The following is a 24,815-nucleotide window of genomic DNA, read 5'->3' on the forward strand; positions in this document are numbered from 1 at the left end:
TAGGTGGGGTAAGGTAGGTTGTGGAGTGGATAGTCTCTAGGTAACTGATCTGGAAGGCAGAATGATCTTTGGCTTGGGGCCAAAGACACATAAATCTGAATTTCCAGTATCAATATAATTTTGCTGTTTATAGAATCATGCCACATATTTACCATGTAATATGAATTCTGCCAACTATATAATCAAGACAAGCTTGTTAATCTCTTTAAGTCTCAATTTCCTCATCTGTTAAGGAATTACAATAAAATCTACCTCATCTGTTTGTTGTGAAGAACAGAAAGGAGGGAGAATGTGTACAGGGTCCTGCACTCTGATTCAGCACATAGCCAGTGCTTATCAAATGTTAGCTCTCTTCCCCCTTGGTAATGATAAAACTAAGGGGACTGACAAGGCACCAAAATATTTAGCTTTCAGGTCTGCTGTTTTAAATAGCAGAAATGATTTTACCTAGAATTTTTGGTTCCTGGGTATTAGTTTTAGGGTTTTTGAAGAAAAAAAAAAAAGCACAGCCATTTCCCAGTTTTACAATGCCAATGCAGTTTAAGGCCCCGAGGTGCTCATCCCAAGTGACCATGGGCTCCTGTACCCCACCTCCCACATAAAGTAAACACAATCTTCAACATATTATTTACATTCCCACCTAACTCACTATACTTTTGCTGACATGCATGTTCCTAAACAATAGAAAGTTTAACAGCTATTTTAGAAGTTTTATGATTACCTGTCAGTGGAAAACACTATACTAATCATGTAAGTTAAATATATTTTACACTATTATTGAAAACAGTAACAAGAAATTCTTTGAAGTTCAATCTCAATGTTTTAAAATAACCTGCTTCAGGGCTGCTGTGGTATTCTTTTTTTGGCTTTTATTCTTCTTAGCAGGTTTTCTTTTAGGTGTGCCTTTTGGTTTATCTGAAGCTTCAGAAATGTCACCATTCTTTAGAGCATGCTGTGAAAATATGAAGAACAATGGACATGTTACAGGGTCATACTTGAAAAAAAGTGTAACAATATAACCCAGTAACTACCAAGGCCTCAAGGCCCCATCAACTCAGCCTCCACTTCCTCTTTTTATCATCCCACATGCTACAACAACTATGCTGGAAGGCATCATATATCCGGTTATCAGCTCTAGGGACCTCTTTAATCAAGTCCTCACTCTCAATCTTCCTGTAAAGTTAGATTCTGATGATCATTTGTCTTGATATTCAAGACATTTTGGGTGATCTAACAATGTAGAGCTCCAATGCTTTATTACCTCTCTAATCAAGTCTTAAACTTGGGCATTCCCAAAAAAGAACTGTCCATCCTTCTTTACCTGTTTATGATCATCTATCCCTATTACTTCAATTATAACCTCTGTGAAGCGAGACTTCTCTTTTTATTTTTTTATTTTATTTATTTTTTTTTTTTAATTTTTTTTTTTTCAACGTTTATTTATTTTTGGGACAGAGAGAGACACAGCATGAACGGGGGAGGGGCAGAGAGAGAGGGAGACACAGAATCGGAAACAGGCTCCAGGCTCTGAGCCATCAGCCCAGAGCCTGACGCGGGGCTCGAACTCACGGACCGCGAGATCGTGACCTGGCTGAAGTCGGACGCTTAACCGACTGCGCCACCCAGGCGCCCCTCTTTTTATTTTTTTATTATTAAACAAAAAATTTTTAAATTATTTATTTATTTTTGAGAGGCGGGACAGGGTCAGAGAGAGGGAGGGAAACAAAGAACCCGAAGCAGGCTCCAGGCTCTGAGCTGTCCGCGCAGAGCCTGATGTGGGGCTCCAACTCATGAGGTGTGAGATCATGACCTGAGCAGAAGTTGGATGCTTAACAGACTGAGCTACCCAAGTGCCCCTTATGCAGACAGACTTCTAAATCTACTATCCAACTGACATTTCTTCTTCATTCAATGCAACATTTCCAATTACCAATTTCATATCTTCTCATTTACTTCAAAAAACACAGTTTAAAATTAAACTGTCTTTTCCCCAAATTAAGTTATTTTCCTCTACTCACACTACTTCCCTCTGCAATATCATCAATCCCAGCCAACAATGAGCCACACTTTAATCTGCATTTTACAGAACCTGCATTAGTGTGCTTCTACCTTAAGGGTATATTGAAAAGCATTACTGGAGTGCTTGAGTGGCTCAGTCAGCTGGGCCCCTGACTTCAGCTTAGGGCATGATCTCATCACTCGTGGGTTTGAGCCCTGCAATGGGGTCTCCACTGTCAGTGTGGAGCCCGCTTTGGTTCCTGTCTCCCTTTCTCTCTACCCCACCCCAGCTAGTGCTTTCTGTCTCAAAGCCAAATAAAAACATAAAACAAAACAAAACAAAACAAAAAAAAACCCCTAATAAAAAAAAGAGAAGTATTACTGAAGAAACTTGAATTCAGTTTTAAGGATAACATACAGGTCTGATCTTTACCTCATGCAATAAGAGTGACTAAGGGAAAGAAGTGGAGTTCGTATTTGGTGCTCTGTATGAGGATATGCTCTTTGTCTGGACTACTGATGGCTCTTGCATGGTGCTCAATAAAGCTAAATACCTCACACAGCAGAGAAAGTGATGATGTTGGGCAACTGTGTAAATGTCTTGCTGGGGCCACAAAAACAGACTACATCTCCTTAAAGAATTGAATATTCCTGGGGCGCCTGGGTGGCGCAGTCGGTTAAGCGTCCGACTTCAGCCAGGTCACGATCTCGCGGTCTGTGAGTTCGAGCCCCGCGTCAGGCTCTGGGCTGATGGCTCGGAGCCTGGAGCCTGTTTCCAATTCTGTGTCTCCCTCTCTCTCTGCCCCTCCCCCGTTCATGCTCTGTCTCTCTCTGTCCCAAAAATAAATAAACGTTGAGAAAAAAAAAATTAAAAAAAAAAAAAAAAAAGAATTGAATATTCCTGCCCTCAGGAACACCTGACTTGATAACCAACTCAGGATTTGGGTTAGGATTAATTTAATGTAAGTAAAGCACCTAGAATAGTGCCTAAAATACTGTAAACACTCTACAAGTACTAATTATAGCACTACTGACATTTATCATTATTATTTCAATGAAGGCTTGTTAAATGAAAATTATAATTTAGACTGCCCTTCTACTAATCTGAATTAGACGATTTCTATAGTCTGATACAATGCAAACACATTAAAAGTAATTAATGTTTAAGATTCTACTTAAATTGACTTTGCTAAAGGGATGACACACAGAGAGCCTACCTACCAACTTCTAAAGGAAGATTATCATCTAAGTCAATTAGCCAATGATATCTATTGGCCTTCAACATTAGAACGGAATAATATGTAATTCAACACTTTAAGTATGTTATCAGTTAATTTTGTCCCAAATGAATAACATGAGGAAATAAGGAAAAGAGTATTCATACCTTAAATGAAGCTACAGCTTTATCATAAGCTTTTATCAACGCTGTATCATCCCAAATGTCAGAATCATCACTCTGGGAAGGGTAAAGAACAAACACAATTCATGTTTAAATGGGTTTCATAAAAAATGTAGGTTAGATATTGTCAGGAGCCATCCTATGCCACACATGAAATTACACTAAAAACAGGTATTTTAAATCCTAAACAAAACTAGAGGAAGCCTACCTCCTTACAGAGTATGTGACATTACCCCCAAAGCTAGGCATATGTAAATATTCTAAAAGGAGTAAACTGAATGCTCTATAATTGAATTTCTATCCACCAACCATAAGTGGATCTGTTCAAAGATAACTATGTTTCAAACTTTTCTAAGAGCTGATAAAAGGTTTACTTTGGCAATGTGGGAAAACATCTGGCTATTAGCCTGACTTTGTTATACAGACTATGGTAATGCTATTCCGACCAAAGAATCTGAGGTCCAAAGAATATTTTCCCCTTGACCTTGCACTATGTCTAGATTAAGCAAGAATTCTCAAAAGGTTTTAAGTTACAAATTACTAGTAGCGATTAATAAATCAATTTTCATTTTAAACAGGAGTGGTATTAAGTAATCTGGAAAAGACTGAAGTACCATTTAATTCTATTTTTATTTAAATTTAATTCAATTCAAAAACATATTCTTGAGCATCCACTATCTCTTACACACTCATTTCTGAGAGGTATATGAAATCACGCTACCTGCTCTCTTCAGCGATGGTCTAAATAGGAATTTAAAACATAGTGTCACAGAAAATCAAAATTAAAAAAATACAAAACATTTATGGTGAGACATTACAGACAATAAATGTGTGAATTAAAAGAAATAGATTTTCTCTGGTTCAAGAGGCCGACTTTGGAAGATGCTGAATTCACCTGCTCCCCACCAATGCACCAGATCTATAGCTACATACGGAATAACTTCCTCTAGGGTAAAAAGACAAAATCAAAAATACCTAGAAACTAGTTGAGCAACTCCTACACATTAGGCAAACATGAAAAAACAAATCCCTACAAAGAAGAGAAGCTGAGACACAGTTTTGCCACAAACCCCTTTCCAGTGCAGCAACCCATTATAGGGAGGAAACTCAAAACTCAGAGACTCTCCCTGAGGAGAAATGAATTTGAACCCCAAATGGGCACTTGAACTTTTAAGACCTGTACCCGAGATAAGCCCCCAAGACATCTAGCTTTAAAAACTATGGGGATTCGCATTCAAAGACCTACAGGAAAATAGCAAACTGAGAAAAAGCCATTAAAGTGCTCCAATGCCTGGATTTAATTGCCCAAGGCAGTTAGTGCAGAAACAATGGAGTAAAAGGCACACAAACTTTATGTGAAAGAGACTCATTTGCTTATTAAAGTGTTAGCCTGAGGGGCAGTCTAATTTAACACACACTTGCAGGGCCCTGGTGGGATATTCTCAATGCACACAGGCTAGTGGGCACCATGTTTCTGCTCCTGCCTCGCTCCAGACAGACAATGCCATCTGTGTGCTCTCCCTCTTCTGAGTTCCAGACCACTTGTGTTTCCTAGAGGGTAGCATTTGTTTACATGCACTTGGTACCCCACTTTCCACACCTGGTGTCCCAGGCTTTTGCAGCTGTTGCTCAGGGAACACTCCGTAACCATCTGTCCGTGGTAACTAGGGGGCTTTCCATTCCTGGGTTCCATAAGGCTATTCACTCTCTGCCTTATTCCAGCTTACTGTTACCTCCCAGAAAGAAGCTTATGCACTCTCTGGGTACCCTGGTTATTACAAGTGCTACCCAGGGGATATGTCCAGATCACCTGCTCTGCAGGCTGAGTGGGCTTCTGCTTGCATTCCCACAAGACTGTATATATTTACGTACTTTAAAAGCTGCTGCCCAAGGGTCTGGCTCCCCAATCATCCTGAATCAAATGGTTGACTGAGATCCTCCTCCTTGGGAACACAGATAGGTCTTTGCACACTCTCAACTACTGGGAACCACTAAAATTAAAATAGGCTGCTTGGATAATCACAAAGGTTTGAGAAACAACCCAGAGCTAGTGCAGGGTTGAACGATAAAGTTCATCTTCTACAAGATACTCCTTGAAGTCTGGCAGAGGTGGCTATTATCTAATGCACAGAAACCAACTCAGAAGGTCAAGCAAAATGAAGAAACAGAGGAATATGTTCCAAAAAAAAAGAATAAGGTAAAACCTCAAAAACCATTTCTTAAAAGTAACAGAGAAGTGATTTACCTGATAAGGAGTTCAATAGTCATAAACATGCTTATCAAGCTCAGGAGAATGAATGAGCACAGTGAGAACTTCAAGAAATAAAAAATAAAGTGCCAAAAAGAAATAAAGTCAGGGGCGCCTGGGTGACTCAGGCAGTTGAGCGGCTGACTTTGGCTGAAGTCATGATCTCACGGCTCATGGGTTCGTACACTGCATCAGGCTTGCTGCTGTAAGAGTGGACCCTGCTTCAGATCCCCCGTCCCCCTCTCTCTGCCCCTCCCCACCTCAAAAATAAACAAGCTTAAAAAAAAAAGATTAACTCCCCCCCCCTGCCCTTTCCCCCCTCCGGTGTGCTCTCTCTAAAATAAAAATTAAAAATAATAAAATAATTTTTTAAACTATGTATGGTGTCAGATGTTAACTAGACCTATTGTGGTGTTTGTTTTCCAAAGTGTACAAATACTGAATAATTATGTTGTACACCTGAAATTAATTAATATAACACCTGTTATATCTCAATTATACCTCAATAAAAAAAGAAGAGAAAAAGGAATGGCTGGTGGATGATCATGGAGCAAACAGGCCTAGGAAATAAAAATCAGAAGGATGAGGACAGGTATAAGAGAAAATAGAAAGCATTTCAAGAAAGATCAGGAGCCAAAAAAAAGGCCTAGAAGCAAAAATAAACCCACTGACTGTATGGTTTCACTTGTGTGAGATATCAAAAGTAGTCAATCACAAAAACAAAGTAGAAAGTTGGGGTTGGGGGGAAGAAGCAATGCTTTAAAATGGGTAGAGTTTCAGTTTTGCAACATTAAAAAGTTCTAGGTATCTACCGTACAATAACATGAATATATTTAACGCCAACTGCACAGTTCAAAATGGCTAAGATGTAGGGCACTTGGTTGATTCAGTTGGTAGAGCATGAGACTGTTGATCTTGTTCGAACCCCACGTTGGGTACAGAGTTGACTTAAAAAAAAATGGCTAAGATGATAAATTTTATGTTATGTGTGTGCTTTTAAGCCACAATTAAGGGACACCTGGGTGGCTCAGGTGGTGAAGCATCCAACTTTTTTTTTTTTTTTTAAAGTTTATTTATTTTTGGGACAGAGAGAGACAGAGCATGAACGGGGGAGGGGCAGAGAGAGAGGGAGACACAGAATCGGAAACAGGCTCCAGGCTCCGAGCCATCAGCCCAGAGCCTGACGCGGGGCTCGAACTCACGGACCGCGAGATCGTGACCTGGCTGAAATCGGACGCTTAACCGACTGCGCCACCCAGGCGCCCCGAAGCATCCAACTCTTGATTTCGGCTCAGTTCATCTCACGGTGGCCAGAGTGGAGCCTGTTTGAGATTCTCTTTCCCTCTCTCTCTGCCCCTCCCCCATGCTTGCTTGCTTTCTCTTTCTCTCACTCAAAATAAATAAACATTTCTTAAAAATAAACCACAATTAAAAATAAAAATAAAACAATGTATTTTGATCACTCAGACTCCAAGTCCAACTAGAAGAATCAGGTTCATTCTACATAGTAGCTGAAGATAAGTTTAGATACATAATGTTGATGATGAGAGGACAAGTTACAAAACACCTTCAATTAGTATCTTGGATTTGGTATGTTAGTCAATTAATGAGTTCCAAAGAAGCCTATAATAAAACTTGTTTAGTTGCAAAACTAATTTAGGTGGCTTTCCTGTTAATCTCCATTATACAGAGAAACAGCTAATCTCATTTTTTGATAAAAACTAATTAAAAATCATTTAATCATTCTGTAGATAAGGAAAGTAATCACAGAGGTAACTGATTGTTCAAGGTTACACTTCCACTTAGAAAGGGAGATGTTCCTTAGAGATTTGGTACAGCCTGAGTTAGCAAACAGTAGAAATTAAGGATGATGAAGACATATTTTTTTTTAAAAAACACAAAATTACAAGACACATCAGTGCTCCTGCAACTGCAAATGGGGGCCATCTGTCTGGCTTAGTCAGAGGAGCATGTGAGTCTTGATCACAGAGTTCTAAGTCTGAGCCCCAGGTTGTGTATAGAGGTTACTTAAAAATAAAATCTTTAAAAAAAAATCCTGCAAAAAGTACTACTGATAAAGGAAGATGAATTCCACTGTTTCAATACAAGAGGGCATTCTTTTTTTTTTTTTACATGTATTTTGAAAGAGAGAACAAGAGAGTGCAAGCAGTAGAGGGGCAGAGAGAGAGAGAGAGAGAGAGAGAGAGAGGAGAGGAGAGAGACAGGGAGACAGGGAGACAGAGGGAGGGAGAGACAGAATCCCAAGCAGGCTCTGCACTGACAGAGGGGTTCAAACCCATGAACCAACCATGAGATCATGACCTGAGCCAAAGTCACACACCCAACCGACTGAGCCACCCACGTGCCCTCAAAAGGGCATTCTTAAAAGTAAAATACATAGCAAGCAAACTCCTCACTTGGCAATGATTATGCTCAGATCAAGGAAACAAGACATTTCAAAATGAAAAGACACCTAAGATTTTATAGAAAGCTATTAGAACAAAAAATAGTTCAGCTAATAAAACTTCCCAAATAACAATCACAAAAAAAAGAAAACACCCAATTGAAATTAAATAAACTAGCATCTGCAAACCACCCTGAATCAAAAAATTTATAAACTAAGATGGGAAAACAGGGCAAAAGGGCAAGATTTGAATTGGGAGTTAAAATCAAGATAGAAATTAGAGAAAAAGTAACATTGGCTACAAAGTAACCAAGGCAGAATATATCTGACTGAAAATTTAGGGGGTACCAAAGAAAACACATTAAAAAAAAAAAGAAAAAGAAAATAAGTGTTAAATACAGATAGCTAGCAAAGAATATTTATGGGGTGCCTGGGTGGCGCAGTCGGTTAAGCGTCCGACTTCAGCCAGGTCACGATCTCGCGGTCCGTGAGTTCGAGCCCCGCATCGGGCTCTGGGCTGATGGCTCGGAGCCTGGAGCCTGTTTCCGATTCTGTGTCTCCCTCTCTCTGTGGCCCTCCCCCGTTCATGCTCTGTCTCTCTCTGTCCCAAAAATAAATAAACGTTGAAAAAAAAATTAAAAAAAAAAGAATATTTAATATATGTATAAATGTATATAGGAGTGCCTGAAGAATAAAAGCTAAAAATCAAAAACAAAATAAAATTCTAAAAAAAATCTCAATGCCTCTAAACAAAAAGACCAAGTCAGGTACAAAATAAAGAAAATTAATTAGTATAAGATTTTCCCAGAGAAATTTGTGGGAAAAAGTATGAGTCAAGGATTTTGTGATATGGCCTACCTGACCTTTGAGCAGGAAAACTAAGTTTACAATGTTGAAGAATACTATACTCACTAACCTTTCCAGAGAAATCTACTGAAAATAAGCTTCAACCAACCAAGTATGATCAGGGAAAACTTGGGTTAAAACAAAACAAAACCCAACCTTAGCAATTCTAACAGAAAAGTAAACTACAGTTGACCCTTGAACAACTGTGGGGGAGGGAGGCTAGGGGTGCTGAAAACTGTAGTTTTCATATATATTTTTAGTATTTATTTTTGAGAGAGTGCAAGTGGGGAAGGGGCAGAGAGAGGGGGACGGGGGAGAGAGGACAGAGGATCTGAAGCAGGCTCTGTGCTGTCAGCAGCGGGTCCAAGGTGGGGTTGCAACTGGCTAACTGCAAGATAATGACCTGAGCTGAAGTCAGATGCTCAACTGACTGAGCCACCCGGTTGCCCCAGCTTTTTTTTTTTTTTTTTTTTTTTTTTAAGCAGGCTCCATACTCAGTATGGAGCTGGAACTCATGATACCAAAATCAAAAGTTGCATGCTCTACCAAATGAGCCAGCCAGGTATCCCTCTGTGTATAATTTTTGACTCCCCAAAACCTTAACCATTATTAGCCTACTGTTGACCAGAAGCCTTACAAATAATATAAACAGCCTATTAATATATGCTTGATGTATTATACACTGTATTCTTACAAAATAAAGAAAATATTAAAATTCTAAGGAAGAGAAAATATATTTATAATACTGTACTATATTTATGGGGAAAATATTCACATATAGGTGGACCTGTCCAGCTCAAACCATGGCTGTTCAAGGGTCAATATATATTAAATTGACAAGCTGTAAAACTCATGTGGAAATACAAAGGACCTAGAAAAGACAAATCAATTCTGAAAAAGCAAAGCAAAGCTGGAAGATTTACATTATCTTACTTCAACAAGTACTGTGAAGCTACTGTAATCAAAAAGTGTGCTATTAAAAATAGATTATTATTTAAGTGTGCTATTAAAAATACAGAAGGAGTACATGCACCCCAATGTTTATAGCAGCACTATCAACAATAGCCAACCTATGGAGAGAGTCCAAATGTCCACTTACTGTTGAATGGATAAAGAAGATGTGGTATATATATACAATGGAGTATGACTTGGCAATTAAAAAGAATGAAATCTTGGGGCGCCTGGATGGCTCAGTCGGTTGAGCTTCCGACTTCGGCTCGGGTCATGATCTCACAGTTTGTGAGTTCCAGCCCCGCATCGGGCTCTGTGCTGAGAGCTCAGGGCCTGGAGCCTGCTTCAGATTCTGTGTCTCCCTCTCTCTACCCCTCTTCTGCTTGTACTCTCTCTCTCAAAAATAAAAATAAACATTAAAAAACAGTAAACAAACAACAGATCTCAGCATTTTGCCAAAGAAAATAGTATACTGACAGCAAATAAACATATGAAATGATGATTAATTGATGGCTCAATTAATTAAGCATCCTATTTGGCTCAGGTCAGGATTTCATGTTTCATGAGTTTGAGCCCAGAATTGGGCTCTCTGCTGTCAGCATGGAGCCTGCTTCAGATCTTCTGTCCCTACCTCTCTCTATCCCTCCACTGCTTGTGCTCTCTCAAAAATAAACATTTAGGGGCACCTGGGTGGTTCAGCCAGTTAAGTGTCTGGTTTTGGCTCAGGTCATGATCTCACAGTTTCTGGATTCAGGCCCTGAGTTGGGCTCTATGCTGACAGTGTGGAACCTGTTTGCAATTCTTTCTCTCTTCCTCGCTATCTGCCCCTCACCCACCCTCCATTTCTCTCAGAATAAATTAACAAACCTTAAAAAAAAAGATGACCATGGGAATGCAAGTTAGTGCAGCCACTCTGGAAAACAGTATGGAGGTTCCTCAAAAAACTAAAAATAGAATTACCCTACGACCCAGCAACTGCACTACTAGGCATTTATCCAAGGGATACAGGTGTGCTGTTTCGAAGGGACACATGCACCCCCATGTTTATAGCAGCACTATCAACAATAGCCAACGTATGGAAAGAGCCCAAAGGTCCATCGATGGATGAATGGATAAAGAAGATGTGGTATATATATGCAATGGAGTATTACTCGGCAATCAAAAAGAATGGAATCTTGCCATTTGCAACTACATGGATGGAACTGGAGGGTATTATGCTAAGTGAAATTAGTCAGAGAAAGACAAACATCCTATGACTTCACTCATATGAGGACTTTAACAGATAAAACAGGTGAACATAAGGGAAGGGAAACAAACATATAAAACAGGGAGGTGGACAAAACATAAGAGACTCATAAATATGGAGAACAAACTGAGGGTTACTGGAGGGGTTGTGGGAGAGGGGATGGGCTAAATGGGTAAGGGGCACTAAGGAATCTACTCCTGAAATCATTGTTTCACTATATGCTAACTAATTTGGATGTAAATTTTAAAAAATAAAAAATTAAATTAAAAAAAAAAAGATGAGCATTTCAAAATTAACAAGGATGTGGAAAAAGTGGAACCGTCATACACTGCTAGTCAAAATATAAAATGGTTCAACCACTTTGAAGAAGAGTTTGGCACTTTTTTTTTTTAAGGTCTGACTGGATTTATTCAATGGGTAGCATCCCATTTAACAAATAGAAGGGTGCTCCCAAGGCAGTTTTTTTTTTTTTTAATGTAGGCTCCATACCCAATGTGGGGTTTAAACTCACCACCCAGAGATCAAGAATCTCATGCTCTACCGACGGAGCCAGTCAGGCACCCCCCAACGCAGCTTCTTAAAAAGTTAAAACACACCTACTCCATGAGTAGACTTCCAACAGAAATGAAAACTTATGTCCACACAGTCTTCTCCACTAATATTCACAGCAGCTCTATTATTAACTGTCCCCAAATGAAAACAATCGATGGCACAAAAACAGACACATAGACCAATGGAATAGAATAGAAATCCCAGAACTAGACCCACAAAAGTATGGCCAACTAATCTTTGACAAAGCAGGAAAGAACATACAATGGAAAAAAGACAGTCTCTTTAACAAATGGTGCTGGGAGAACTGGACAGCAACATGCAGAAGATTGAAACTAGACCACTTTCTCACACCATTCACAAAAATAAACTCAAAATGGTTAAAGGACCTGAATGTGAGACAGGAAACCATCAAAACCCTAGAGGAGAAAACAGGAAAAGACCTCTCTGACCTCAGCCGTAGCAATTTCTTACTCGACACATCCCCACAGGCAAGGGAATTAAAAGCAAAAATGAACTACTGGGACCTTATGAAGATAAAAAGCTTCTGCAGAGCAAAGGAAACAACCACCAAAACTAAAAGGCAACCAACGGAACGGGAAAAGGTATTTGCAAAAGCCATATCAGACAAAGGGCTAGTATCCAAAATCTATAAAGAGCTCACCAAACTCCACACCCGAAAAACAAATAATCCAGTGATGAAATGGGCAGAAAACATGAATAGACACTTCTCTAAAGAAGACATCCAGATGGCCAACACGCACATGAAAAGATGCTCAACGTCACTCCTCATCAGGGAAATACAAATCAAAACCCCACTCAGATACCACCTCATGCCAGTCAGAGTGGCTAAAATGAACAAATCAGGAGACTATAGATGCTGGCGAGGATGTGGAGAAACCCTCTTGCACTGTTGTGGGAATGCAAACTGGTGCAGCCGCTCTGGAAAACAGTGTGGAGGTTCCTCCAAAAATTAAAAATAGACCTACCCTATGACCCAGCAATAGCACTGCTAGGAATTTGCCCAAGGGATACAGGAGTGCTGATGCATAGGGGCACTCGTACCCCAATGTTTATAGCAGCACTCTCAACAATAGCCAAACTATGGAAAGAGCCTAAATGTCCATCAACTGATGAATGGATAAAGAAATTGTGGTTTATATACACAATGGAGTACTACGTGGCCATGAGAAAGAATGAAACATGGCCCTTTGTAGCAATGTGGACAGAACTGGAGAGTGTTATGCTAAGTGAAATAAGCCATACAGAGAAAGACAGATACCATATGGTTTCACTCTTATGTGGATCCTGAGAAACTTAATGAAGACCATGGGGGAGGGGAAGGGAAAAAAAAAAAAAAGAGGTTAGAATGGGAGAGAGCCAAAGCATAAGAGACTCTTAAAAACTGAGAACAAACTGAGGGTTGATGGGGGGTGGGAGGGAGGGGAGGATGGATGATAGGTATTGAGGAGGGCACCTGTTGGGATAAGCACTGGGTGTTGTATGGAAACCAATTTGATAATAAATTTCATATATTGAAAAAAAAAATAAACTCTTCAGCATAAAAAAAAGAAAATAATTGAAACATTTATGAACAAGTGAATGCATAAACAAATTCTAGTATAATAATGAAATGGGATACTGCAGCAATAAAAAGGAATGAACAACTAATATATACAACAAAATGTGTGAAACTGAAAACTATGCTGAGTAAAGGAAGGCAAACAAAAGATTTAATGTTTATAAACTTCTAGAAAATGCACACTAATCAGCGACAGAAAGTGTGATCCAGCAGTGATCGGGGAACAGCAGATGAGAGAAAGGAGAGTAGGATTATAAAGGGGTATAAAGAAATCCAAACCAGCCCACACACTGAGATCATGTGAAGCCCTGAGAGGACAGGAAGAAACAAAACGGCTTTCAGTCTCTAGCTGCTCAGTCCTGGGCTACTGTAGCTCCAATGTCTATGTGAATGCAACCACGTGAAAGATCTAAAGGAGAAGTGTCCAGCAAAGCCTTCACAAATTCTTGACCCACAGAAACCATGACAGATAATAAAATGATAATTACTATTTCAAGTTACTAAGTTTTGGGGAGTTTGTTAGATAACAAGAGACACCAGAACAGACCATCAGCACTGCTTTTATATAGCTGTTTCTTGGTCACCACTAGTATGCCTCATGTTCTCCTATCTTCTACAATTGTCAACTGCTGAAACTTCTGCTGAGATCTCGAGTCATCAGCAAACCCTGCTCCCAATATCTTTAACCTCTTCTCTGAATATTCCCTTTACCTCCTTGCTTTAAAATCTAACTTTCCCCAAAGATGCCTCTTTCCTTGCAGATATCTCAAATGAAATGTCTTCTCCATATCCCTCAAATCATCATACCACAGATGGGGAAGCAATCTTACTTGCTCCTTACACCCACTTCCAGACTCTTCCTCTCTCCTTCCTTCCTAAAAACCCTCAGTTTCAAGAACCCTGTTACTAGACTCCACTGTCTGCTGTTCCTCTTTATGCAATCATCTACAGCCATCTGAGCCACGCTTCCTCACTCCCCTGAGATTTAGCGTTGTCTCCAACGCTACTCCTGCCATTCTTGGTTGTTAAAAAACCCACATAGCTGATTCTGCCAATACCCTAACCGTCCAGGTCCTTAAACTCCTCCATATTAATGATCTTGTACACCACCCAATCACAGTTACTAGCTTCTATGGTTAACAATAACCGAACCTCTCCATAAACTCAGTTTAAAGAATCCTACTCTCCTTGAGTTCATGTCTCCATGAACAGACATTTCTTGGAAGATGATAGAGGGCCAAAGACACATGAAAAGATGCTCAACATCACTCATCAGGCAAATGCAAATCAAAACAATGAGATATCCACTGACATGTCATATTAGCTAAAATCAAAAACACAAAAGAAACAAGGGTTGGCAAAGATGTAGAAAAAAGGAATCTTCACGCACTGCTGGTGGGAATGCAAACTGGATCAGCCTCTATGGAAAACAATATGGAGACTCCTCAAAATATTAAAAACAGAACTACGTCCTCACCTGCCATGAAAATAGAACCATCCTATGATCCAGTAAATTGCATTGCTGGGTATTTACCCAAAGAACACAAAAACACCACCCTGAAGAGATATATACACCCCTATGTTTATTTTAAATATCAATTTATCTTATAACTGTACTCTTTAATTCCCATCCCTTATATCCCCTATATATATATATATATATATATATATATATATATGCATATATATGTGTGTGTATATATATATACACACACACATCTTCTTTACCCATTCATCTATCAATGGATATTTGGGCTGCTTCCACAGTTGGCCTATTGTAAATAGTGCTGCTATACACACAGGGGTGCATGTATACTTCTGAATTGGTGTTTTTGTATTCTTTTGGTAAATACTCACTAGTGCCATTGCTAGATCATAAGGTAGTTTTATTTTTAATTTTCTGAGCAACCTCTATCCTGTTTTCCACAATCTGCATTCCCACCAACAGTGCAGGAAGGTTCCTTTTTCTTCACATCCTAACACTTGTTCCTTGTATTTTTTCTTTTAGCCATTATGCCAGGTCAAGTAATATCTCATTTTTGAAGTAAACTATGTGCCCAATGTGTGTTTTAAACTCATGACCCTAAGATCGAGTCACATGTTCTACCAAATGAGACAGCCAGGCACCCCTCATTATGGTTTTGGTTTGCATTTAACTCACGATGAGTGATGCTGAACATTTTTCATGTGTGTTAGCTACCTCTATGTCTTTGGGGAAATGTCTGTTCAGTCTTCTGCCCATTCTTTTTTTTGGTTTTTAAATTTTTTTTTAAGCTCAACATCCACCAACCTGGGGCCTGAATGGAGGACTCTGAGATCAAGAATCATGCACTCTACTGACTGAGACAGCCAGGGGCCCCTCTTCTGCCCATTTTTAAATTGGATTATTTGTTTTTTGGGTGTTAAGTTCTATCAGTTCTTCACATATTTTGGATACTAACCCTTTAAGGGCTATGTCATTTGCAACTATCTTCTCCCTTTCAGTTGGCTACCTTTTAGTTTTGATAATCATTACCTTTGCTATGCATAAACTTTTCATTTTAACAGAGTCCCAGTAGTTTATTTTTGCTTTTATTTCCTTTGTCTCAGGAGATATATTTAGAAAAATGCTATGACCAATGTCAGAGATTTCACTGCCTGTACCCTCTTCAAGGCTTTTTATGGTTTCGATGATCATATTTAGGTCTTAAATCCATTTTGGGTTTATTTTTGTGTATGGTGAAAGAAAGTGGACCAGTTTTGTTCTTTTCCATGCGGCTGTCCAGTTTTCCCAACACCATTTGTTGAGATTTTTTTTAAGTTCTTTTATTTGAGAGACAGAGAGAGTATGAGCATGGTAGGGGCAGAGAGAGGGAGAATCTCAAGCAGGCCTTGAGCTGTGCACACAAAGAGCAACACGGGGCTGGAACCCACGAACTGTGAGATTATGACCTGAGTCGAAACGAATTGGACACTTAACCAAATGAGCCACCCAGGCACCCCTAAGAGATTATCTTTCTCCCAATGCATACTCATCTCGCCTTTGCCAAAGATTAACTGACCATATAATTGTGGGTTTATTTTTTGGGTCTTCTGTTCTATTCCACTGATCTATGCATGAATTTTTATGCCAGTACCATACTGTTTTAATTGCTACTTCTTTGTAACCTAACATGAAAGCTGGAGTTGTGATACCTTCAGTTTCGTTCTTGTGTTTCAAGATTGCTTTGGCTATTCGACGTCTTGCAGTTCCATACAAATTTTAGGATCGTTTTAGTTCTGCGAAAAATACTGTTAGTATTTTCACAGGGATTTCATTAAATGTGTGGACTGCTTTGGGTAGTACAGACATTTTAACAATATTTGTTCTTATAACCCATAGCATGGAATGTCTTTCCATTTCTTTGTCTTGAATTTGGCTGGCATTTCATTCACCTCTAAGTTTATTGCAGCATTATTTACAATAGCCAAATTACGGAAGCAGCCCAAGTGTCCACTGATCGATGAATGCATAAAGATGTGGTATACATACACAATGGAATATTACTCAGCCATCAAAAAGAACAAAATCTTTTCACTTGCAACGATGTGGACGAAGCTAGAGAGTATAACGCTAAATGAAATTACTCAGAGAAAGACAAATACCATATGATCTCACTTATATACAGAATTAAGGAACAAAGTAAGAAAACGGAGGACACCTGGCTGGCTTAGTCAGTACAGGATGCAATTCTTGATCTCAGAGTAGTGAGTTCAAGCCCCATGCTGGGCTTGGAGCGTACTTAAAATAATATAAATTAAAATAAAATACTTTTAAAAAAAGAAAAAAGAGAGACAAACTAAGAAATAGACTTAACTATCAAAAACAAACTGATGGTTAACAAATGCGAGGGGGCTGGGGGGGGGCACTGGTGAACTAGGTGAAGGGGATTAAGAGTAAATTTACCATGGTAAGCCCTGAGTAATGTATAGAAATTGTTGAGCCACTATGTTGTACAGCTGAAACTAGTTTAACGTTGTATGTCAAGAACACTGGAATTAAAATAAAAAAAAAACTAAAAAAAAAAGAATCCTACTCTCCAACTATCACCTAATCTCTGCAACTTACTTCTTCTATCTGGATGATGACAATCATTCCACTTAACTAGAACAAAACAGCGATCTTCCACAAATTTTTAAACTTTTACTATCCTAATGTCCTCCCTTCCTTTCTTAGCCAGCTTAAATTCCATGGTCAATTACTAACATAATTACCTTGTACCCCTCCCTCCCTCCCTTATATCCACTTGGTAAAACTACAGCCCTATTATTTTCAACACTTAATTCACTGTGTGCCTGCCCTCACACACCTGAATTCAACTTAGCCGGAGAAAAACACAATCAAGCTGTCTAGTATCTTTCAAACTCATGACCAAAATCTCAAGTAAACCTGTCATGTTGCCTAACAACACTTCCACTACATTTCCCTAGTCCAATACTCCTCTACTCTCCCTACTTTCCACCCACTTTCTACTTTCTTTCTGCTCAAAACTCCAACACCTGCCTCCCCTCACTCCTAGTTGATGACCTTATTTCTTTTACTGAGAACAGCCACAATCAAAAGACAGCTTCCACAAATCTGTCCATCCACACAAGTCTGTGCCCATGTAACTGTCACATGAACTGTCAATGTTTCTAACAAAGGCCAAATGCATTTTCTCTTATCTACTCTAGAACACTGCCTCGACACTTCTCTTTTGCCCCTTGTATCATCAAGTTTTCCATCCTTATTCAATCTTTCGCACCAGACCAAAAAGCGTTGAAACAGATTTCTATCATCTAACAAAAAAACCAGTTAAGAATCCTGTTTATTTTACCCTCCCCTTCATCTATCGGCCAATTTCTCTACCTTCTATTTACAAAACTTGAAATATTTATTTACAAGTTTTGCCTTGACTTTCTCCTCTCCCCGCTCCAAACTCACTCCAATCAGATTTCACCCAAGGCTGAGCTTCTCATTTCCCTCCCTTATAAACCTATTCCACTCGCAATCTTCTGACCTCAGTACATCTCAGGAAAAAACAATTTCATCTTTTCATGACTGCAGGTCAATCTTGGAATTATCTTTGATTTTCCTCTCTCAAACCTCCATTATCGAATCCATATGCAAAACCCGTAGCCTCTGATTTCAAATTATAACCGGAAAGCAAGTACCTTGCTTTCCATCGCTAACACCTCCATGTAAAACTGGCACATTTCAATAGTCTCCTCCTTGGTTTACCTGCTTCACCCCGGCCTGCCCCCGCACACTCCCCAATCAGAAACAATGGACAAACCAAGGCAAAATCAAGTTGAGGTAGGGAATCAGTTCTAACCCATCAGGGTGCCCAAGCCGCACGAGGAAAGAGCCTGTAGCTAAAACTCCCAAATGAGGAAAGCCGTAGAAACCTGTGGAATACCGCCCCGCAGTCAGCGAACCCGACCGGGCCAGCCCAGCCGCGGAAGCCCCTAGCGGGACGCTCGGAGAGAGCCCAGTGAGCCTGTCTGAAGGCGAGGCCGTCCAAGATCTCACCTGGCCTGTGCCACGCCGGAACAGCACCGAATCTTCCTGCTCGGGGACACCGCTGCCTCCCCCCATCGCCATGGCGAGCCTACTGCCGGGTACACGGCGTGGGCTTCGTCTCTCTGAAAGTGACAACTTCCGCCGCTGGAGGCTTCTGGGAGCGGAAGAGTACGGTGTCCTGGAGATCGGCCACGAGGCCTGGGAGACTCCTGGTGCTTTCTCTAGCAGTTGACTTGCTCTTTCCTGTGTTCAATTCTTTGGTTTCACATTTTCCTATGCTGGTAGAGTGATTCCCACCAAGGGTTTTTTTTTTGTTTTAAACAATATATTTTTTAAACAATAGATTTACATAGAAAATAATGTTCATTGCAAGTAACATAGAAAACATGGGTAATACAAAAAAAAATAAGGGGCGCCTGGTGACTCAGGGGTTTGAGGGTATGGCTCTTGATTTCCCCTCAGGTTATGATCCCAGGGTTTTGGGATCCAGCCCTGTGTTCTGCTCAGTGCTGAGCCTGGAGATTCGTGAAGATTCTCTATCACTCTGCCCCTCTCCCGTACTCCTGCATGTACTCTCTAAAACAAACAAAAATAAGCCCAGATGTAACCAATGATGATGATATTGCCACCATTTAAAAAGTGCTTTACAGAGTTTTTTATTTTATTTTTTTAGAGAGAGCACGTGAGCCGGGGAGAGGGGCAGAGGTAGAGAGAATCTTAAGGCATCTCTATGCTCAGCGCAAGGCCAGACAAGGGGCTCAACCCCAACACCCTGGGGTCATAACCTCAGCTGAAATCAAGAGTCCCACGCTCCACCTGCTGAGTCACCCAGGCTCCTTTGTATTTTATTTTCACGACCCAATAAACGACGGGTTATTATTCCCATTTTAAAGATAAGTAAACTTACTGTGGTACTTGTATACTATAGACTACTACTCAGCAATTAAAAAATAGGAATGAGGATCTCCCGAAATGCTTAGACTTGATTTGGGGGTTGTGAGTTTCAGTCCCACAATGGGTTGTAGAGATTAGTTAAAAAGAAAAATCTTTTTTTTTTTTTTTCAACGTTTATTTATTTTTGGGACAGAGAGAAACAGAGCATGAACGGGGGAGGGGCAGAGAGAGAGGGAGACACAGAATCAGAAACAGGCTCCAGGCTCTGAGCCATGAGCCCAGAGCCTGACGCGGGGCTCGAACTCACGGACCGCGAGATCGTGACCTGGCTGAAGTCGGACGCTTAACCGACTGCGCCACCCAGGCGCCCCTAGAATTCACCATCTTAAAGCATACACTTAGTAGTTTTTAGTATATTTGAAAGGTTATATAGCTGCCACCAATTCCAGAACATTTTCATCACCTTAAAAAGAAACATTAGCAGTCACTCTCCATTCTTCCCTCCTTCCAGCTGCTCACCACTACTAATCTACTTTCTGTCTTTATGGATTTACTTGTTCTGGATATTTTATACAAATGCAATCTATGGTCCTTTGTGTCTGGACTTTTTCACTTAGCCTAAGGTTTTCAAGGAAAAATTAGCATTTTAATACATTTAGAATGACAGGTTCTTTGTTGAAAAAAGTATTTTTACTTACCAGGATCCTCAACAAAAATGAACCTATGGCATTTTTGCTCTCAAAGAAAAGATGATGTTCTTTTATTCCTGATGGTGACATCCATAATTGAATTACTATATTTTACAAAGTTATTTCATATGATAGACAAAGCACTCAAAGCACTGTGTAGTGAACTTCTAAAGGAAAACCATTTCACCCGATTTGAAGGCACTTATTTAAACATTAAATTTAACATCAGGAACTGGAAGAGTCTTTGTGTATATGGAATTTCAATACCAAAATCCTACCTTCCAGGACTCTTGGAAATTGCCCTTGAGCAAATAAAGAATTTAAATGATTAGTGACCAGGCTTCCAATTTGATTTTCCAATTTGAATTTCAAATGGGATAGTGCATAAACAAATGACAAGGCCAAAGCCAATTAGTTCTTTAGCGTTACATTATCAGGGTCTAGGGGCAGGAGATCATAGATGGGTCTGTGATTTTAGTACAAAATGGCTCACTGAACTGTTAAAGCAGAACGTTAAAAATTACAAAAGATGTTTTGGAAGAATATTTGAATGATGTAATAGACAAATGGTAGTGTAATTCATAAAGGGATAGATAGAATTGGCCATCCAGTATGTGAAGGTTTGAGTCCCCACCCTCATATCCTATATCAAAATACATTCTGGGTGATTTTTATAAACTTGGGATGGGGGAGATCTTAAGATAGAAACAAGAAACCATGCAAGTACTGAAAACTTGAATACCTTTTGGGAGTCAGGTGGGTAATGTAAATGAGTTGAGGAATAAGCAGTAAGAGGTTGTGGGTAATGTCATCAGTAAAGTGGAGCCTATACCTCCCCGCCTCCCACTCACTCCACTCAATCTCTGCCCAAAGGTATTCAAGTTCACATTAAAAAGTTTTGACAAATGGGGTGCCTGGGTGGCTCAGTTAGTTATGTGTCTGATTTTGACTCAGACCATGATCTCTCAGTTCATCAGTTCGAGCCCCACATTGGGCTGTCTGCTGTAAGCCTGGGACCCAGTTCAGATCCTCTGCCCTCCTCTCTCTCTGCCCCTCCCCTGCTTGTGCTGTCTCTCAAAAATAGACATTAAAAAAATTTTTTTAAGTTTTAACATGTCAGCCAGGATAAGTCTGCTGTCAGTCTGCACCCTTACTTATAAAGAAACTACACTTATGGTAATGTAATTACAAGCAAAATAAAATGAAACTACAAACAATAGTGTGGAAAATATTTGTAACCTATTAAAAAAACTGCATCCCTAAACTGCCACTTACTAGCTGGGTAACCTTGGTGGCAATTCCTTAATTAAAATCTCAATTTCTTTGTCTATAAAGATAGATATAATAGTACCCACATGTGAAAGCTAAGTAAAATAAAAAGCATAGAGAAAATATGAGTAGATCAGAATAGAAAATCCAAATGCCCAATAAACATGGTAAAACATTCAACCTCTGCAGTCAAGAAATTACAGGGGCACCTGGGTGGCTCAGTCCATTGAGTGTCTGACTTCGGCTCGGGTCATAATCTCGCAGTTCGTGCATTGGAGCCCCGTGTTGGGCTCTGTGCTGACAGCTCAGAGCCTGGAGGCTGCTTCAGAATCTGTGTCTCCCTCTCTCTCTGCCCCTTCCCTGCTCACACTCTCTCGAAAATAAACATGAAAAAAAAATTACCAACTAAGATACCACTTTTCCCACTCAGGATGGCAATATCAGAGATTAGTATTATGATATTATCAAGGGCAGGGGAAATGGAGAGCTATTCTCTTGTGGGAAATATCTGCTTAAAATTGCAAATGCATGGAATATACCTTTGTACTAGGAATCCTACCTTTAAGAATCCATTCTTATAGGAATAAAAGAACTATTACATAGTTAAATATGACTATATTACAGAATTGTTTTTAGTGGCAGAAGCTTACAAACATCCTCAACTTCCATGAGTAAGGAAATTACTTGATAAATTACTATACCAAGGTTAGATTTGTAGGGACTGACCTGTATAGGCATAGCTTAAAAAAAAAAAAAATCAAGTTACAGCTAAGTTTTCCACTTTTGTTAAAAAAAAAAAAAATCCCTGTAGTGGGTTGAATGGTGGCCCCCAAAATGATATGTCCACCAGATACAGCTATTGTGATTTGACCTTATTTGGAAAAGGGTTTTGCTAATGTAACTAAGGAACTCAGGATGAGATCATCCCAAATTAGAGTGGGCCCTAAACCTAGTGACAGGCATCCTTATAATAAACAAGAAGAAACCTGAGAAAAGAAGGCTATGTGAAGAGAGACATAGGAGTCATGGTGCCACAGGCAAACCAATGCCCGGAGCTACTAGAAACTGGAAGAGGCAAAGATTTTCCCCTCAAATCTTCAGAGGGCTTATGGTCCTGCTGATACCTTGTTTTTAGACTTCTGGCCATAGAACTGTGAGAGAATAAATCTCTATTGTTATAAGCCACCAAGTTTGTGGTAATTTGTTATAGCAACCCTAGTAAATCCTCAATATCTGTTATAGTTATGTTTACGAATGCTTAAGCGAGCATTGAGGAAAACTAGACCACAGTTTTATGTATCTTATGTCCCAGCAAATTTCATTCTTAATATATAATAAGTCATGACCATGAAAATATATATAAAAAATGCTTATGACAGAATCATTCTTAAAAACTTCAAATGTCCATGAAAAGTAGAGTAGATAACTAAGTTATGGTGTGTTTATGTAACAATACTACACAGTTCCATGTTTAAGATGGAACTGATACATAAAAGACAAAGCATTCTCAAAGACAGAATGTTGAACAAATGAAGTCCAACTCCCATGAGTGCATACTGGGCGATTCCACATATGTGAAATTCAAAAACATGCAAAATGAATCTATAGTGATTGTTACAAAGCAGCCTGCTAAAAATGTCCATGTACCTTATTCTTGGTACAGTCTATGTAAAAGCCAATAAAAATAATATACTTACGATGTTCTTTGATATCATTTCACTGGGATAAATGCTCAGGATTGCAATTACTGGATTATACACTAAGGGTATATTTAGTTTCTTACGTTACTCATTTATGGCTAAAGTTCTTTCAGTCTTTTTGTTACATTTTCCCAAATTTTTAATCATGAGCAGGTGTTGAATTTTGGGGGGTTGAAAGCTGGTGGAGATAACAGTGTATGACCTTCATCATTTCTCACACTTCAGACATTTCCTTCCCACCTTCACCATTAACCATATCATGTATCTGTATTTTTTAATTTTAATCTTAGCCTTGCAACAAGATTAGTGGACTCTACAAGTCTGCCCAGAGTCTCTTCCCTCCTTTCTGGCAACAGAACCCCACATTTGCTAGGGGGACCACCTGTTCCTCACTGGATGAAGTCTTCGTTATACCATCATCTTAGGCACCTACCCTCCCCTTGCTGAGGGGTAGGCATGTAACCTAAACAAGTTCATTTGGAGGAACTCTGAATGGCATTATGACTGAAAATAATTGCCCAAATTTCAATCTGATAGCAGCGTTGTGGGGAAAAAAGCTTCTCATGGTACCTGGAGCTCCCCACTGTTGACTTTTCCCAAGGCTTCTGTCTTCAACTTTTCCTTGGACTCTGGAGTCTGTCATCCACTTAAATATTCGTTGTGGTTATTTGTAATTAATGATTCTGTTTGCAACTAGAAATTTCAATATACCATCAAATCACAGATCTGATGTGCTTCTAGGTCTTCAAGCATACCAATACATAACTCTATGTTAAGCGTTTATTCATAAGCCACCCTAACAGTCATCTTTAGTACAATACCTTGAATACCTCCCCCCCCCAAATTCCAAGTCCTTGACAAAATCCTTTATCATGCAATATATGTCTATAAAAACAAAGTATTCAATAGGATTTTGTCTTGATTACGGCCAGGTTGGTAGACTCTTTCTTAGAAACTAAAAAACTGTAAAAAGCCTTTTTTCAGTAATACTGAAGGATATGTTCCTGCATGGATGCATCAGCAAGCAAAGTCACGTCAAACTGATAAAGTAGCATGAGTAGGATGTGGTATGGAAAATATTTCTATAAAAGGTCTATTAATCAAAATCAAATTTTAACATTTCAATTTTCCTGGGCAAATAGCCTAACAGTAGCCTACTCTGAACTTTTTCATGTGTGTTAGTTAATTTAGTGGTAAAAGGTTTTTAAGAAGCAAAGTTCTAAGGAAAAGCCTGTATGAAGTTTTAAACCTTGCTGTAATTTATGGGAAATTCTAATGGAAAATTATGATTGACAAGTCCATAAAAATAATTCAGTTTTTCAATTCAATTCTCATGTTTTTTTTTTTTTTTTAAATAGGTCCTCATCACCAAAGGCAAATAGGAGTTTACCTCAACAAGTTGACATGCTCTGTGCTTAGGTTGTATCATTGTTAGTACCCGACACAGATGGTAAGACGTACCAATCTCATTATCTAAATCGCCAAAGTCAATTTTATATTAGGTTTCCATGTGAGGGAT

General features: G+C 39.4%; 1 protein-coding gene across 3 annotated transcripts in view; it reads right to left on the bottom strand.

The window, feature by feature from the left end:
* LOC124517951 (survival of motor neuron protein) overlaps positions 1–18,847 on the bottom strand; it is a 42,750-nt gene extending 23,903 nt beyond the window's left edge. For all 3 annotated transcript variants that reach the window (XM_047087734.1, XM_047087725.1, XM_047087718.1), the window contains exons 1-3: positions 18,754–18,847; positions 3,383–3,454; positions 833–952 (exon numbers count right to left, since the gene is read on the bottom strand). In XM_047087734.1, the coding sequence (XP_046943690.1) occupies positions 833–952; positions 3,383–3,454; positions 18,754–18,825 (264 nt within the window). In that variant the 5' untranslated portion in view covers positions 18,826–18,847. The remainder of the gene's footprint in view (positions 1–832; positions 953–3,382; positions 3,455–18,753) is intronic.
* Between the last annotated feature and the right edge of the window lie 5,968 nt (positions 18,848–24,815).

This window comes from Lynx rufus, unplaced genomic scaffold (genome assembly GCF_022079265.1).
Source record: "Lynx rufus isolate CCGP_SWC_20201006 ecotype Redwood Valley unplaced genomic scaffold, mLynRuf1.p SCAF_1, whole genome shotgun sequence".
In the NCBI taxonomy this organism is placed as follows: Eukaryota; Metazoa; Chordata; class Mammalia; order Carnivora; family Felidae; genus Lynx; species Lynx rufus.